The following is an 18815-nucleotide window of genomic DNA, read 5'->3' on the forward strand; positions in this document are numbered from 1 at the left end:
TGCTAAGTCTTTCTCAAAACATCCCAATTAAAAGCGATCAGCACAGTTTGGAATGCTTGCTCGGCACCCATAGCTGACCACGTTTCTTCCCCTGTCAATTGACTTTCCCTATCCACTGCTCACATATTGCTTTTTCACTTGGAAAGCCACAAAAAAAAACTATTGCCGCTGCCTGATGCATTTGTACAACCAAATGCCACACAATAAACCATCGTAACATCGTTAAATCATACGACAACAAATATACAAGAACGTGAATAACAGCATGGAAAAATAGCACACAACGCCGAATGAACAGGCTGTTCGGCTCGTGTGACGTCACAGCGCCGGATAGAGCCGAAGACCGCAAGGCACTGGATGCAAAAAGCAGAAGGGGCATTCTGCATCATATTTATCGATCTAACTGCTATATAATCACTTCGAAATTTGTAAAGGGGTTCTGGAGTTATCAAGAAAAAATTTAGAATCTTTGCCCTCTGACCTTTAAGAATATCCATTCATCCATCCATTTTCTGAGCTGCTTATCCTCACTAGGGTCGCGGGAGTGCTGGAGCCAATCCCAGCCATCTTCGGGCAGGAGGCGGGGTACACCCTGAACTGGTTGCCAGCCAATCGCAGCCTTTAAAAATATCTTCAATAAAATCTTCTTTGTAAAGAATGATGGCAAGCTTCATTATGATCCCCAGCCTGATCCAATTTCAAGAAGAAAGGCAATTTTTTTTTGACAATTATCACAACTGATTGTTCACATTTTCTTAATAGTGGCTGTTTTGGCACTACACAATGTGCTATAATATTTTTCTGTTTTTTTTACATGTTGCAGCCAAGTTCCCGTTTCCTTCGGAATAATGGTAGTGCTATTTTGTGTTATTTTGGAGCTTTTATACAAGCAGTTGTATGAAATAAATCCATGCTGGCTTGCTGTTATCTGCCATCAGCCCTGGCTTTTGTTCAACGTGATAGCCCGCGTCTTGCCTATGGGTGCCGAAGTGATTTGCGTGAGCGTGTGCAGGCATATCTGCCGACCATGTGAGCCTCCATAGTGACGCAAGGGGCAGCACCCGCCAACCTGGCTGTCGCCATGGTGCGCGATGAAATCAGCCTCCCGGCGGCTTAGTCCATAGAGAGATTCTTTCGGAATCTGGGCTGATGCAGGATCAGCTGGAGCGTAGTCCCACTGAGACATGTGGTTGGGGCGCAACCAGTTAACCTGCCTGCGCATTGATGCCACTGAGTTCATGTGCTTGCTGCTTCATAGGGACTGTATTTCTTCATATACTGACCAGCATTGTGTTTACTCAACAGCAGAAAGGATTGGCTGTCCATTCATCCCTTTTTATACTGCGTATTCTCATTAGGGTCGTGGAGACTATCCCGACTGACTTTGGCCGAAAGGCAGGTTAAACTCTGGACTGGTCGACAACCAGTCACAGGTTACATAAAACAAAAATAAAACAAAAATCACTCACATTCACACCTATATACCATATTGACTCTTCTGTTGGCCTAACATGCATCTTTTTGGAATGTGAGAAGAAGCACAGGGAGAACATTCAAACTCCACGCAGGAAAGCCGGACCTGTTATTCAAATCCTGAACCTCAGAACTATGACGCAAACGTGCTAACTACTAGTCCACAATACTGCCCATTTAGAAAACCATTAAGTACAGTGGAACCTAATTTTTGGTAATTAATCTGTTCCACAAAGTCTGACTAAAACAGAATCATACAAAAACCATAGCAATATTTTCTATGAGAAATAATTTAAATCCAATCCGTTCCCGACAAAATTATTTTAAATAAATAAAAATGAGGTTTTTTTTCTTGAATTCTGTGCTGTTTTTTCGCCTTCTTTATCAAAGGGCTGGCACTCTGAGCTTTCTTTGGCCTCATGATGGCTTATTTAGAAGTCACACTCAATAAACTAGGTAAAAAAAAAAAAAACAACAACATACAAAATGCTTTGGATGAACATGTGGGGTGATACTCACTGGACAAGAAACATAGACGGGATAAGTCTGTCAAGCCGCATCAGTTCCGGGAAATGAGTAGCAGAGTCACACGGTTAAGAAAACCGTGACAATGTACGAAAACAAGGGAACGAAATTTGAAAAAGGTATTCGAAAACAGAATTGTACGAAAACTACGGCATATGAAAACCAAGGTCCCTTTGTACTATTTTGGATTTGTATATCCTTTTTCACAAATGAATAGTTATACTTTGAGGAAACTTGTTTCCAAAATCCAAGTGACGACCCAAAACAATTCTAGAATTGTATTAATTTTAAAGACTGCTCACATGCTTTGGTAGGTGGTGCTATTTTGGTTGGCAACAGAGGGCACAAAGGCTCAGCAGTTAACTGATCTGAATTGAAGTAATTATAGTTACTACCTGTGTTTTTCTGGGGTGTAAAGGAACCATCTACGTGAGGGTAGACATTTGCCTGTTTTGTTCACAGTGAACCGAGCCATTAATTGAGAAACTGACACTACTTGAGGTCTGTTATTGGCCACTTTTCAGCTAGGTATTCACCCAAATGCAAAATCCAATCCAGTACAAAATGTCAGCGCCATCTTTTTTTGTATTGTACTACTTTGATGTGCACTATTGCGAGAATTCTTCCCCCATGTTGTCTTCATCCCTGTCTATTCTTTCATCCTTACAGTGAACATCCACCCTCAGTATCGCTCTCGTCCTTGGCTGTTTACTGTTCCCATTTACCCCCCAATCCTCCACCCTCTTTTGCCACTCTCTGGCTCCCTCTCCCCCTGTTTTCCTCCTTGTCTGCTTTGAAAAGCTTTTGTGGATAATTGATTGGGAGGCAGAGGCGGTCAATACCGTACGCCTTGACTGAAAGCTCTCCTCTCTGCCTCACCCCTCTTACCTCCTTTCCTACCTCACCTTCTTCGATCCTCCTTTGTCTCTATCAAAAGTTTGAACGGACAATTTCAGTGATGACAGGTGGATTGATTTTTTTTTTCATTGATTTTTTTAATGAAACATTTTTAAAATTATGAATGAAACAACGGTGATTCTTTTTTCCCCATTCACAACGGTAATTGTGCTTTTACTATATTCCACACTCGTCAATGGACTAGTCGCAAATCTAGATTAAAGTTGAACAAAGTCAGTTGTCGTTTCATTTTATCATGGTACCTCAAAGTTTGCCCCAGTTGTGCAACTTGGCCAACAACATTTTTATCAAGGTATATGCTTTCGAGGTAGAAAAAGTTGGTCAAATCCTCTTCATGTGTGATGCGAGGGGTTCAGTGTACCATGCAAGAGATCAATTCAACCAGCATAATGCTCTGTAATAATCTACTGTATAGTCACCAACAACGGGAAGCTCATACAATTGCTTTCAAGTGATGGCATTGTCAGCCAGAGAAAAATTATTCTTGCTTTGTGTGCTTGCCACTGGTAGTATTTGAACAACTTGGCCAAATTGGGCAACCTGTACTCGTTCTGGGCCCCACCATAGCAGTGAGTTCTGCATGGTAGAAATTTGCGGTGTTTGCAAATAATCACAGATCTCTTTGTGTGCAGTGGAATAATTTCCCACTCTCATTTCACTTTGATATTGCGGGTTAAAAGTTGTTAAAAATTCTGCCTGAGCCTCTATTTTTTCCCTTTACTGGTTCTCCCTCACTTATCAGAGCTGCACTTTCAGAAATAACAATTTAAAACGTGACTAATTTCATTCAGTGCACTCATCTGTTGCTGAAAGTGTCTCTGCCTCCTCGTCAAGCCAAAAACATGATTAGTGACTAGTCGACGTCACCCTTTAAACGTCATTGTGCAGTAGTAAAGTCAACAAATTCACTAGTCGACAATTCGACTAGGCTATACCACCTCTATGAGCTACTATTATTACCTGTGTTTTTTATTTTGTTTTACTGTGGTTACCTTACCTAAAATGCTACTTAAGGCATTATTTGTACAGTTAAATGTTTTAAGATTTAAAGTATTTATTATGATATGAGCTGTAGGGAAACATGTTTCCCCTGCACAGAAATTCTTACTTTTCCATCCACATGAATGCAACATAATCTAAGATTTTTTAAGCTGTGAAAGAGATACAATAAGGGAGACAAAATACTGTAAGGGAATACCATTGGGTTGTTGTAAACCAATACTGCAACTGTACAATTTGTGTAAAATATGATTGTGCAGACTATTTTGGAGTTTAAGGAGATAGTTCAGAGGTACTATCATAACACTATATTATAAATATTGTGTTGTGTATTGTATTGTTTATGATAGAATTGGAGGTCAACATCCCAGATTGACTGTGTTCAATTCTGGAGGTTCCACTTATTTCTTTGCTCTGTTGTTCATTTGTTTGTTCATTCATCCATCCATTGTTTGTTTGTTTTGTTCCTGGGCTCTCCCTGCATTTGTGATGAAAAAGACGTGGTCTGAAGCTAAAGAAGCTAAGCTAAAGATGCTGTCTCGATTACAACATTGTCTTGAAATAACCATTGTTGCATCATTTTAGTATGTTGCAAAGTTTGTACAAGAAATGCACAGAACTCTAATTATAGCATAGAAGCTAATGCTAACAACATGAGAGGTGTCCAGGCTTATTCACTGATATTCTTGACTGCTAAATTTGCTGATGCGAGTGGTACATACAGTATTTTCCTTCTTACTGCTGCGTTAGATACCTAAACCTGACTCTAATTCTATCCTACTCCTCCTGTATGGAGGTCATAATGGAACTGCATGGAACTGTCATTTAGCTTTTGGTTTATCAGTAATAGTCAGTAGTGAAATAGAACATCAAGCAAAATGGGTAACTGCTCCTTTAAAGAAGAGGGGGGAAAAAACTAACAGTGCCACGGCTACAGCCTTTCATGCTGCTCGTGATGCTTTTCATGTGCTGTCAGCAGGTAGTGAATTCCAACAGGGGCCACCTTAACAGGCATTTAACTTAAACCTCAAGTGTATGTGCCTTTTTGTGTAACAGTAAAAGCCAGGAAACATACGAGCACACGGCGAGGGAATCCAAGCTGGAAAGTATTAGGTGGAAAATATGATCGATTGAAGTTTTCTCACCCCTTTTTTTTATCACCTGAGTTTCCACGGTACAGCCTTGAAACAAATTTAATCAGTCTCTAATCTAGCCCATTAAGACAATTCCAGTAAACAAGGACAAGTGTTTGAAGGAGCGCACCTTCACAGGTCATTGTCTTGTTAATATGTGGCACTCAGGTAGCCTCAGCCTCATCCATAGTGGATCTTCAGCAGTGCTTTATGGATTAAGTAAGTGCTAAAAGTGTTGTTAAGAAGGACAAGTGACGTAACAATGGGACATTAGAAGCCCCTGTCCTCGGATCTCACAGTGCTTCTGTATACAAAACCACAATGGCAGGTTCTTAAATGATGTTGCCTTCACTCTTTTCCCCAGGCTTGAGCACCGAGGGTATCTACAGGGTCAGCGGGAACAAGGCGGAGATGGAGAGCATGCAGCGTCAATTTGACCAAGGTATGTATTCTTCCATATAGCACTTTCCTATGGGACAACGCAAGTATAAGGGGGCTCCTCGGATTACAATGGTCCTAAAATATGCCTCTTCAAGGTTACAAACTGCATGCAAGGACCTCGTTTGCACAGTGGCGTAAGAATACATTGTCACATGGCACAAGAAGCCATGCTCGGTTACCTTCGTGCTTTGTCTTTTGTTTGCGTCACTGCCGTAGGGAGAGAACTCCGTCGTAAACCGATGACACTAGGGAATAGACTGTACGTAAATGGTAGCTGCCACCTCAGTTTTCTACTTGCTCTCAATGTGCTTTTGTGTGTGCGTGTGTGCGCGCGCGCATGCATGTGCTTGTGCGCACGCATGTTTCTTATAAGGTTAGGGCAGATCATTATCTCCAGATTGGTTTGTTTAATGAAGCATATCATGGGTAAGATGGATAGTGGCGTAAGATGGTGTCAGAATGCAAGCACATAGATATGTAAATAAGGTCGAGTCCAATTCGAGGAATCAGACTTGAAGCAGTGCTGAATAATTCAAGACGGTCATTTTGATTGACACTTTGTCAGAGTTATTCATTTAACAATGTGTGCTTCCAGTGATCTAGAACTGTACTTCATCAGACTGAGACTTGTCGCTAATATTTTGGTTGCCTCATTTAGCCACATAAGTGGAGAAAAATATTCAGAACATTTCTCAAAGTGATGTGCAATGCAGTTTGACGAGCCAAAAATAAACATCCAAGCTGTCCATTATTTATTCTTAATTGGACTTCAGTGTATTTGTTTTCTAAAGCCCCAAAAGCAAATACTCGGAAGAACCATCTGCACACATTTGAATTGAAAATCTTCAACTTGAATGACGTGGAAAATTTAAAAGAGACGTTTTCTTTGATATTTATATATTTTATTACTCCATTAAATATACTAATAATACAGTGGTGCCTTGTTCCATGACCATGCTTGTAACGCAACACATTCGTATCTCAAATCATCTTTTCCCATTGAAATGAATGCCTCCCAAAAAACTACAGAAATGTTTGTAAATTAATGCGTTTTCAATCTGAAAAATTGCACTTTGTAACATTGTACCTGATAAAAACATACAGTTCTGACATGATTAAAAAGAAGGTGAAGAATTTAAAATTGTTTTGCTTAAATTCAATGGCCATTGTGCTGCTGCATCTGATGTGCGCATCTCAGCAATCTGGAGATAATAAAATATAGAGATATGAGTAAGACCATTTGTTTTCAAATAGCTGTTCCCTAAAGGTTAATAACATGGTGAGACCGATTCTATTTGTGAGCCCATCTGTTCGGCATTTTGCATTGTTTTATAGTATTAAGCTAAACGGACATATTTGCTGAAGCTTAAGCTATTTGGTAGTTTTAAATAACATGTAATTCTCTTTGTTTCATATTTATTTTGGAAGTGAACTTCACTGGGCAGTGTCAATAAACAGCTTGAAGCATCTTTTTTGAAGAACTGTTCACTATCTGCCAAACTGCTGCATGTTGTGAAGTGCGTTGAATTGAGTTCACTGCCTCCATATAGCGCTCACATCTCAAATGTTTGCCCGCAAGTCAAAGCAAAAAATCGGCCGAACAACAGCTTGCATCTTGAAAAACCCAGAATTCAGGTCACTCACCTCTTAAGGCACCACTATATAAACAGTTATATACAGTATATAAATGAATAATTACTTAGGAGGAATATATTTGCTACAGATATTAATTAGGCCTTAGAATTTTAGCTTCTTGTACTTTTTACACACAATATTTTTGGGGATAGAAAATAAAGTTTTAGATAAGATTGTGTGGCGGCACGGTGGACGACTGGTTAGCACTTCTGCCTCACAGTTCTGGTTTCAAATCCCGGTCCCACCTGTGTGGAGTTTGCATGTTCTCCCCGTGTTTGTGTGGGTTTTCTCCGGGTACTCCGGTTTCCTCCCACATCCCAGAAACATGCATGGTAGGTTGATTGAAGATTCTAAATTGCCCGTAGGTGGGAATGTGAGTGCGAATGGTTGTTTGTTTATGTGCCCTGCGATTGGCTGGCGACTAGTTCAAGGTGTACCCCGCCTCTCGCCCGGAGTCAGCTGGGATAGGCTCCAGCACGCCCGCGACCCTAGTGAGGATAAGCGCTAAAGAAGATGGATGGATGGATGGATATTTGTAGATTGTATGCAGTTCTATTCATTTGTAAAAGTAATATCTTATACAGACATACACAGCCCTTAATTTTTTATTTTTTTAAATATGCTATTTACTTGTTATATGGTGGGTTTTCTGTTTGAATTAGGGATTTCAAAAGAACTGGTGAGATTCAGCGCAACGTTATGAATTTTATAAAGATAAGTACTTCCATCTGGTGTTGTGCGACTAACACTGTAATGCCTCCTCTTTATCAGACCACAACCTGGACCTGGTGGAGAAAGACTTCACCATAAACACAGTAGCCGGGGCCATGAAGGCCTTCTTCTCCGAGCTTCCCGAGCCCCTGGTACCCTACAGCATGCAGGGAGAGCTGGTGGAAGCTTTCAGTAAGTCCTGGGGTGCTCTTGTAATGCAATATAGGATGGTGGGGAAATACAAGCCCAATTCCAATGAAGTTAGGACGTTGTGTTAAACAAAAATAAAAACAGAATACAATGATTTGCAAATCATGTTCAACCTATATTTAATTGAATACACTACAAAGACAAGATATTTAATGTTCAAACTGATAAACTTTATTGTTTTTAGCAAATAATCATTAACTTAGAATTTTATGGCTGCAACACGTTCCAAAAAAGCTGGGACAGGGTCATGTTTACCACTGTGTTACATCACGTTTTCTTTGAACAGCATTCAATAAACGTTTGGGAACTGAGGACACGAATTGTTGAAGCTTTGTAGGTGGAATTCTTTCCCATTCTTGCTTGATGTACAGCTTCAGCTGTTCAACAGTCCGGGGTCTCCGTTGTCGTATTTTGCGCTTCATCGTGCGTCACACATTTTCAATGGGAGACAGGTCTGGACTGCAGGCAGGCCAGTCTAGTACCCGCACTCTTTTACTAAGAAGCCATGCTGTTGTAACACGTGCAGAATGTGGTTTGGCATTGTCTTGCTGAAATAAGCAGGGGCGTCCATGAAAAAGACGCTGCTTGGATGGCAGCATATGTTTCTCCAAAACCTGTATGTACCTTTCAGCATTAATGGTGCCTTCACAGATGTGTAAGTTACCCATGCCATTGGCACTAACACAGACCCATACCATCACAGATGCTGGCTTGTGAACTTTGCATCCATAACAGTCCGTATGTTTCTTTTCCCAGAGAACAGTCCGTATGGTTCTTTTGCCCAGAGAAGCCGGTGGCATTTCTGGGTGTTGTTGATAAATGGCTTTTGCTTTGCATAGTAGAGTTTCAAGTTGCACTTATGGATGTAGCGCCGAACTGTATTTACTGACATTGGTTTTCTGAAGTGTTCCTGAGCCCATGTGGTGATATCCTTTACACATTGATGGCGGTTTTTGATGCAGTGCTGCCTGAGGGATCGAAGGTCACGGGCATTCAATGTTGGTTTTCGGCCTTGCCGCTTACATGCAGTGATTTATCCAGAGTCTCTGAACCTTTTGATGATATTATGGTCCGTAGATGATGAAATCCCTAAATTCCTTGCAATTGTACGTTGAGGAACATTCTCCTTAAACTGTTCGACTATTTTCTCATGCACTTGTTCACAAAGAGGTGAAACTCGCCCCATCTTTGCTTGTGAATGACTGAGCAATTCAGGAAAGCTCCTTTTATACCCAATCATGGCACCCACCTGTTCCCAATTAGCCTGTTCACCTGTGGGATGTTCCAAACAGGTGTTTGATGAGCATTCCTCAACTTTCTCAGTCTTTTTTGCCACCTGACCCAGCTTTTTCGGAACTTGTTGCACCCATAAAATTCTAAGTTAATGATTATTTGCTAAAAAACAATAAGGTTTATCAGTTTAAACATTAAATATCTTGTCTCTGTAGTGCATTCAATTAAATATAGGTTGAACATGATTTGCAAACCATTGTATTCTGTTTTTACTTATTTTTAACACAATGTCCCAACTTCATTGGAATTGGCATTGTAGTAAAGTTGGTGGGAGGAGGAGGGCTTCTTATAACCCGAAGTGTATTGGATTTTCCTTGAAATACCTTTTGCATTTCGTTAACCTAACAAGCACAACTCTCACAAGGCAAGTCCATTCATGGAGAGAATTGGATTCACCGCTCAGTACAAGCTATGCAGAATAGGATGCCGGCGAAAATACTTCAGGCTTGGTAAATGTGTAAATGTGGTGATGATGACAGGATTCAGGAGAGTCGGGTCTCCCTGATGAAGTCGTTGCTGAGATAAATGAGGTCACTCCGCTCTTTTTGTCTCCCAGCTTCCACTCAGGAATAAAGATTTAAGGCAGAGCTTTGACTGGCATCGTCCCAAATATTTAGCCCAAGGCTGCGTAGTGCTGTCACCCTGCTTCGCTCACGCATACACTAAGATATATGTGTGTGTGTGTTTCATTTTTTAATGGCCCCAGCAAGACCCCTCAGCCGTGACAGGGACATGATAAGGCTTCTGCAGGCTGTACCACAATAGAGAGACTGAATGCTTGGGAAAGAAAATAAGTGCAGTTTGAAAGCTTCGTCTGGTAGAAGATTGCCAACTAATGCAGTGCTTTTTTAGAATTCCCCCTCTTGCTGGATGAAAATAAAAACATTTTTGGCCATATTTAAGTCTTTATTGCTATGTGTGATTTATATTGTATGTTGCATTTATTGTAGGTTGGGCCATTCCCTTCAGATTGTTTAAAAGCCTTGGAAACCTGATTGTGGCTGGTTCAAGTCCCACAAATATCCAAAGTATAGATATTACGACTTTAGAGGTTCATGTGTGAAATAGTGGCGCCCCAATTAATCTCAGTCTGCGATGTTCACTAAATAAACACCGCACCTCAAATAGACCCCGGCTTTTTATCCCCTCATTAAAAAAATAAATAAATTTAAAAAACGGATAGTGGCTTGAATAACATTTACTATGACATTACCACAACACACACCACCTGCAGAGCCAACATGACATCGGTAAAGCTATCAGGAGTGGATACATCCCATCCTGGACAAAAGAAGCTGAATACTAATTATTATTTACATTGCTGTTACATTACGCTGCTGTTGAGTAAATGATTAAATCCTAAATTCAAAGACATAATAGGACCAAAAAATCAATACACTGGACAACCCTTAGCTCCCCATAATGGAGTTAGAAGTCATTGTTTTGATCTCAATCATGGAATATTATGTGACAATCTTACTTGTTGGAAGCCTTCTTGCATTTTGCATAGCGATACTGTGTGCGGTTATATATTTTACAAATGTTAGGCAACGTTTACACTATGTTCCCGGCGACAATGGGAGGATTTGGGCTATTTTTTTTCTCCGTACAGTAGAACCTCGATATAACGGATATCGGATAAAACGGACTGTCGGGACTGAACATCCATCCATCCATCCATTTTCTGAGCCGCTTCTCCTCACTAGGGTCGCGGGCGTGCTGGAGCCTATCCCAGCTGTCATCGGGCAGGAGGCGGGGTACACCCTGAACTGGTTGCCAGCCAATCGCAGGGCACATAGGAACAAACAACCATTCGCACTCACAGTCATGCCTACGGGCAATTTAGAGTCTCCAATTCATGCATGTTTTTGGGATGTGGGAGGAAACCGGAGTACCCGGAGAAAACCCACGCAGGCACGGGGAGAACATGCAAACTCCACACAGGCGGGGACGGGGATTGAACCCCGCACCTCAGAACTGTGAGGCTGACGCTCTAACCAGTCGGCCACCGTGCCGCCGGGACTGAACAATGTGTCCAAAATAGTTTCCATATCTCACTTTAAATCCCGTTGGGACTGATGTATTTCCAGGTCGCAGATATACAATATGACTAGATCCAATTCCAAAACACGTGCCTACGTGGCTGCCATATTACATTTTAGACACTGACGTGGCACCCATGTGAAGATGGTTATATCGGCTGTGGTTCAGTAGATAGACCGGGTCGTCCAGTGACCGAAGGGTAGCTGGTTTGAATCCCGCTTCCGACTGTCCGCATGTCGAAGTGTCCTTGGACAAGACACTGAACCCTCATTTGCTGCTCAGCAAATTTTTGATAATGCTGCTCAACACATTTTTGATAATAATAGTTTTCTGTCAACAATTTATTTCTTGGACCAAAACATGCAAAAGAGCCCGTTATTCACATACACACTGCACAGTATCTGCGTGCCCTCAGAGAGTTGAGTGCATCTCTCTCTCACAAACTCATTCAACATTAAACAATATAACAGGTGTTATATTGTAGGTAAATTAAACACATTGCTTAGCTTTAGAAGAGTTGTAGGTGGTGAATGTCAGATACCGAGAAATATACATATTCTTCCTGTCTTACTACAGACTGTAGTTCCCCTAATACGTACTGCTATTGTTCATTGACTCCGTTTTATTTCGGCCGACTAGGTTTCACTCATCCGCAATGTTATTGCCGTGGCAAATTAAAGATCTCACTGGGTAGCCATGGCAATCACTGCCTGTCACCTCTGCCCATCCCGTCCCCTCGCATCGTCTCACGACGATCTTGGCCGCCGGGAACATATTATAAATGTAGCTTTAGCACTAAGAATATTGGATAGCTAGGCTGCACATTATTTTTAGCCTCCACACCCATGAGGGAGTCAGCTTTTTAAACAGCCAGATTCTGGACAAGTACATCCAGCAACAAATAGCAACAAATCAGGTGTTAGCTTGCTTGCCATGTTCAATATGTGCTGATGTCATCGTAACAGAAATGTAAGAAGTCACACTTTGGTCACTGATGATAGTTTCTCGCACTGTGATTCCACCTAAAAGGTGGTTTTGATCTGGTGTGACCTCAAGGCGGGAATGAGAGAGTCCAATTCTATGCGTGTAAATCATGTGTGCCGTGTGGATGAGAACATCTGCTGCTTTGTCCGCCCCACTCACATATATGGTACACCTGGGACCAACTTGGGTGATGTCAGCTCGTCTGACTCACTCCTCGCTGCCATCAGTCTTAACCCACCCTACGTGTGTGTTTGTGTGTGTATATATGCTTGTTAACGAAATCTCCAGTGGTCGTATGTGTGGTATTCTTGTTCTTTCCGATGTGTGTGGTCTTTGTGTCACAGTTTGGCATCCTCTTTAATCATGTGAAATGTGTACTGTTGTAGGAAGAAATCACTGTGTCCTGCACATATTATTTTTGGAGAGCTGAGTAAAGTTGTTTTTATTACCCTTGTCACATTTTCCATTGTGGTCCCCTCATCTTTGCATTAATCCCTTGCTCCGTGACATCTTATGGTCTATTCTCTTTGACACTTTACTGCCTCCTCCACTAATCTCGTCTCTCTCTCTCTCTCCCTCTCTCCCTCCCCCCTTTTTTTCTCTCTGCTACCATTCAGAGATCAACGATAGGGAGCAGCGCTTCCAGACGATGAAGGACATTCTCCGCCGCTTCCCCCAGGAGAATTATGAGGTCTTCAAATATGTTATCAGCCACTTGAACAAGTGAGTGACAAGTTCGTAGATATCTTTTGATTGCGGTGATGACACTACCTTTTATTATGCCACTTTTCCACTGCACTGTACTCACTCTGCTCATCCCGTTGTATAGCGTACCATTGGGAAAACTAGGTACAGTGGTATCTTAATTTAGAAGTACAGTTGTCACGATACTAATATTCTGACTTCAATACTATACTTGTACAAATTACCTCGATACCGATACAGAAATGAAACCTAATCATTAAAATCAGTGGAATCATAGCTGTCAAAACATGCAACTTCAAATTCTTATTAAATTTGTATTAATTAAAGATAATATTGGGCAGTGGAGGCTATTAAATGATTTATCTTAATTTCTCGTGTATAATCTGTATTTTGTTCTGCAAAAAAATCTTCAAAACTCAATAGCACGCATTACACATAGTTATAGTAAAAGTATATCCGGATATCGGATAAAACGGACCGTCGGGACTGAACATCCATCCAACCATCCATTTTCTGAGCCTCTTCTCCTTACTAGGGTCGCAGGCGTGCCGGAGCCTATCCCGGCTATCATCGGGCAGGAGGCAGGGTACACCCTGAACTGGTTGCCAGGCAATCGCAGGGCACATACAAACAAACAACCATTCACAATCACAGTCACACCTACGGGCAATTGAGAGTCTCCAATTAATGCATGTTTTTGGGATGTGGGAGGAAAATGCCCGGAGAAAACCCACGCAGGCACGGGGAGAACATGCAAACTCCACACAGGCAAGGCCGGGGATTGAACCCGGGTCCTCAGAACTGTGAGGCTGACGCTCTAACCAATCGTCCACCGTGCCGTAGATGTGTTTCAGAAAAGCCATTAATTAGTTTTAAATCTTGTGATTTACATCATCTATTGTGTGAAAGTATTGAGGCTGTGATGCATCCTCGTGTATAGTTTTGACACTGTAGTATTATTATTAGTCCTCTGGTTTACTATTTCTTTTGTAATATATGTATTACTATAACTAGTGTTTAGTTGTAACACTGCGGCTTTACGGAGGTATTTTCAGCATTTTATAGGAACAACTATAGAATGGTGCTAGGCACGCTGGGAAAGTCAACAATGACGTCATCGTAAAAACATGGCGGCTTGCTATCAGAAAATTTCCCAGCCTGCCTAACACCGTTGTTAAAATGCTGCTTTAAGTCAGTTAGTCCCCTAATCCCATTAATAGTTGCAATAATGTGAATTTTAATAGAGGTTATGCGTGTTTATCCGCCCTCTGCTGCTTTTGTTGTGTCTTAACTATTTTTTTTTATTATCTTGCACCACGAGTGAATGTGTTATCTGGGCACATGACGTCTCTAGCCTTCAGTACATTGTGCAAGCCAGCTGGCTTACGTACCAATGGTCATGTGGGAGGTGGAAAATACCTCTATAAAGCTGCAGTGTTAAAACTAAACACTAGGGTGCGTTCTTGCAGTCCGGCGTCTCCGTTGTCGTATTTTACGCTTCATAATGCGCCACATATTTTCAATGGGAGACAGGTCTGGACTGCAGGCAGGCCAGTCTAGTACCCGCACTCTTTTACTACAAAGCCACGCTGTTGTAACACGTGCAGAATGTGGTTTGGCATTCTCTTGTTGAAATAAGCAGGGGCGTCCATGAAACAGACATTGCTTGGGTGGCAGCATATGTTTTTCCAAAATCTGTACCTTTCAGCGTTAATGGTGCCTTCACAGATGTGTAAGTTACCCATGCCATTGGCACTAACACAGCCCCATACCATCACAGATGCTAGCTTTTGAACTTTGCGTCCATAACAGTCCAGATGGTTCTTTTCCTCTTTGACCTGGAGGACACGACGTCCACAATTTCCAGAAACAATTTGAAGTGTGGACTCGTCGGACCACAGAACACTTTTCCACTTTGCATCAGTCCATCTTAGATGAGCTCAGGCCCAGAGAAGCCGGCGGCGTTTCTGGGTGTTGTTGATAAATGGCTTTTGCTTTGCATAGTAGAGTTTCAAGTTGCACTTACGGATGTAGTGCCGAACTGTATTTACTGACATTGGTTTTCTGAAGTGTTCCTGAGTCCATGTGGTGATATCCTTACACATTGATGTCGGTTTTTGATGCTGAGGGATCGAAGGTCACGGGCGTTCAATGTTGGTTTTCGGCCTTGACGCTTACATGCAGTGATTTCTGCAGATTCTCTGAACCTTTTGATGAAGATATGGACCGTAGATGATGAAATCCCTAAATTCCTTGCAATTTTATGTTGAGGAACATTGTCCTTAAACTGTTCGACTATTTTCTCACGCACTTGTTCACAAAGAGGTGAACCTCGCCCCATCTTTGCTTGTGAATGACTAAGCAATTCAGGGAAGCTCCTTTTATACCCAATCATGGCACCCACCTGTTCCCAATTAGCCTGTTCACCTGTGTGACGTTCCAAACAGGTGTTTGATGAGCATTCCTCAACTTTCTCTGCCTTTTTTGCCACCTGACCCAGCTTTTTCGGAACGTGTTGCAGCCATAAAATTCTAAGTTTATGATTATTAGCTAAAAACAATAAAGTTGATCAGTTTGAACATTCAATATCGTCTTTGTAGTGTATTCAATTAAATATAGGTTGAACATGATTTGCAAATCATTTTATTCTGTTTTTATTTGTTTAACACAACGTCCCAACTTCATTAGAATTGGGGTTGTACTTGTAGATATGCTAACATGATCCTTCTCTCCTTTTCTACCAAGCAATACAGTTTAGTTCACATCAGCGTAAGACAGATAATTTCAGTGTTTTCAGTGTCAAAATCTGTTAAATAATACATAACATCTGGGAGTACCAAATGCTGTGGTACAATATCTAAGGGGTGGAGATAGAAGCAGTGGCACATGTTGATTGGCCAACAGAGAGCTTTCATGATTGAGAGGATTCTAATCAGCTTATGTTTCTTGTTTCTGTTATGCCTCATGTCGTATTATTTGGTGAATTCTTTGACTGCTGTCAAGCTAGAGAGACGTTTTCTGTTCAAAAGTGTACTGTGGTGAACCGGACTGGAGTGCACTGTTGTTATTATACATCATCCGACAAGAGTCAGACAGATTTGTTCAGGACGTTTTTGTGGTCTACATGCATACACATTGGGATATTTGGTGACTCACAATTAGCGTCATCGAAGGACACAGTTAATGCTGTGACTGCTAACAGAAGAATGAAATGCCATCCGCTTGACATCATTATTCGCAGTTCTAACCAGAACAGTCCTCTGATGTTTTGATGGCCTGTGCTATTAGCATTAGTGCATCGCACTTTAATAATTTGCAGATGGTTTGCAATGAGCTGTTAGTTTTTTTGGTTTCATGGTCGGGATGGACATTTGTGTAAGGCACTTCATTTTGGCACATTTGCCTCAAAGTTTTTCTGACTATCTGGTTCTCCAAAATTTTGGTCTAAAACATGGATGGGCACTTTTTTGCTCAAGGGCCACATTAGATTTTTAAAATGGACAGATGATGCCAATTTATTTGTAGAAGAGGTTAATAAAAAAGATTTTAATATTTTTATATTAAAAAAATCACGAAATTAATATTTGAATTCCATCCATCCATCCATTTTCTGAGCCGCTTCTCCTCACTAGGGTCGTGGGCGTGCTGGAGCCTATCCCAGCTGTCATCGGGCAGGAGAGGCGGGGTACACCCTGAACTGGTTGCCAGCCAATCACAAGGCACATAGGAACAAACAACCATTCGCACTCACAGTCATGCCTACGGGCAATTTAGAGTCTCCAATTCATGCATGTTTTTGGGATGTGGGAGGAAACCGGAGTGCCCGGAGAAAACCCACGCAGGCACGGGGAGAACATGCAAACTCCACACAGGCGGGGCCGGGGATTGAACCCGGGTCCTCAGAACTGTGAGGCTAATATTTGAATTATTTTTAACAAATTTAATAGAAAGTGATACAAAAATGGCCCATCTGACCATTTTAAAGCTTTGTTGTCCCAGAGCACAAAAGTGCCCGTTCGTGTTTTAGACCAAGATGTTGCAGCACCAGTAAGTGAGAAAAACAGCACTGTAAGGATTTATACATTTTAAATTGGTGCATGAATTTAAAAAATAAATAAATACATGTATTTGCCTTGAAGCAAATGTGGCAAAATGAAGTGCGTTACATAAAATGTCCATCCCACCATGAAACCAAAAAAACTAACAGCTCATTCCAAACCAAGCTATTTTTCCGACAAATAAAGTGAAATTGGATCATTTCCGGCAGCATACCTGCTAGTCTCTCATGGCACATTAGCACAGTGGATGGCAGAGGTGGGTAGTCAAATATTGTACTCAAGTAAGAGTACTGTTACTTTAGAATAAATAGAGTCCCCTCCAAAAGTATTGGAAAGACAAGTACAATGCGTTTGTTTTTGTTGTGTACCGAAAACATTAGGGTTTCAGACCAAAACATGAATATGAGACAAAAGTTCAGAATTCCAGCTTTTATTTCATGGTATTTACATCTATATGTGTTAAACAACTCAGGAGAGATCCCCTTTTGTTTGAAGCCACCCACTTTTCAAGTGAGCAAAGGTATTGGAACACACATTATTAAATTAGCTTAAAATGAATAACATTTAGTGGCATAACCCTTACTTGCAATAAGTGCATCAAGCCTGCAACCCATTGACTTCACAAGACTGTTGCATTCTTCCATTTGAAATGCTTTTCCAGGCCTTTACTGCAGCCTTTTTCAGTTCTTGTTTGTTTCTGGGGGTTTCTCCCTTCAGTCTCCTCTTCATGAGGTAAAATGCATGCTGTATTGGGTTAAGGTCCAGTGATTGACTTGGCCAGTCTAAGACCTTCCACTTTTCCCCCCTGATGAAGTCCTTTGTTGTGTTGGCAGTGTGTTTTGGGTCATTGTCTTGTTGCATGGTGAAGGTTCTCCTGATTAGTTTGGATGCATTTTTTCTGTAAATTGCCAGAGAAAATGGTTTCATAGACTTCAGAATTCATTCTGCTGTTACCATCATGAGTTATATCATCAATAAAGACTAGTGAGCCCATTCCAGAAGCAGCCACGCAAGCCCAAGCCATGACGTTACCCCCACCGTACTTCACAATTGACCTTGTGCGTTTTGGATCATAAGCAGATAATTTGGCCTTTCCTTCACTTTGGTGGAGGTTAATCTTGGTCTCATCAGTCCATAAAACTTTGTTCCAAAACGTTTGTGGCTCATCTCTGTATTTGTTTTCAAAATCCAATCTGGCCTTCCAATTCTCTTTGTTGATGAGTAGTTTGCATCTTGTGGTATGGTGTGTATATTTGTTCTCTCGAAGTCTTCTTTGAACAGTGGACTGTGATACCTTCACCCCTGCCATGTGGAAGTTGGCAGTGATGTCACTGACTGTTGTCTTTGTGTATTTCTTCACTCATGCTCTTTTTCAGGACATTCCAAATTGTTGTATTGGCTATGGCCAGTGGTTGTGCAATAGCTCTGATCGATTTTCTTCCCTCTTCTCTGGTTTGCTTTTCTCCCATAGACAGCTCTCCGGTCTTCATTTTTGCTTAACAGCAAATGCATTTTTCTCCAGGTGAAACCCAAAGCCAAAAAGAAGGACAATCTAATGTTTAAGCAATAAATCTAAAAGGCAACACCTGAACAACTAGAAACACCCATCAGTCACAAGTTCCAATACTTCTCTAACTTGAAAAGAGAGTGACTTCAAACAAAAGGTGCTCTGTCCTCAGTTGTTTAA

The 18815-nt window shown here is 41.3% G+C and overlaps 1 protein-coding gene across 9 annotated transcripts in view; it reads left to right on the plus strand.

The window, feature by feature from the left end:
- The window catches only part of arhgap35a (Rho GTPase activating protein 35a), a 117951-nt gene that overhangs the window by 92656 nt on the left and 6480 nt on the right, over positions 1-18815 (plus strand). For all 9 annotated transcript variants that reach the window (XR_009789858.1, XM_061782994.1, XM_061782993.1 and 6 more), the window contains 3 exons: positions 5413-5490; positions 7896-8027; positions 12983-13088. Coding sequence is in view for 8 of the 9 variants with exons in the window: in XM_061782994.1 (XP_061638978.1) it covers positions 5413-5490; positions 7896-8027; positions 12983-13088 (316 nt within the window). In the remaining variant the exon portion in view is untranslated. The remainder of the gene's footprint in view (positions 1-5412; positions 5491-7895; positions 8028-12982; positions 13089-18815) is intronic.

The sequence above is a fragment of the Phyllopteryx taeniolatus genome, chromosome 8, assembly GCF_024500385.1.
Source record: "Phyllopteryx taeniolatus isolate TA_2022b chromosome 8, UOR_Ptae_1.2, whole genome shotgun sequence".
Lineage (NCBI taxonomy): Eukaryota > Metazoa > Chordata > Actinopteri > Syngnathiformes > Syngnathidae > Phyllopteryx > Phyllopteryx taeniolatus.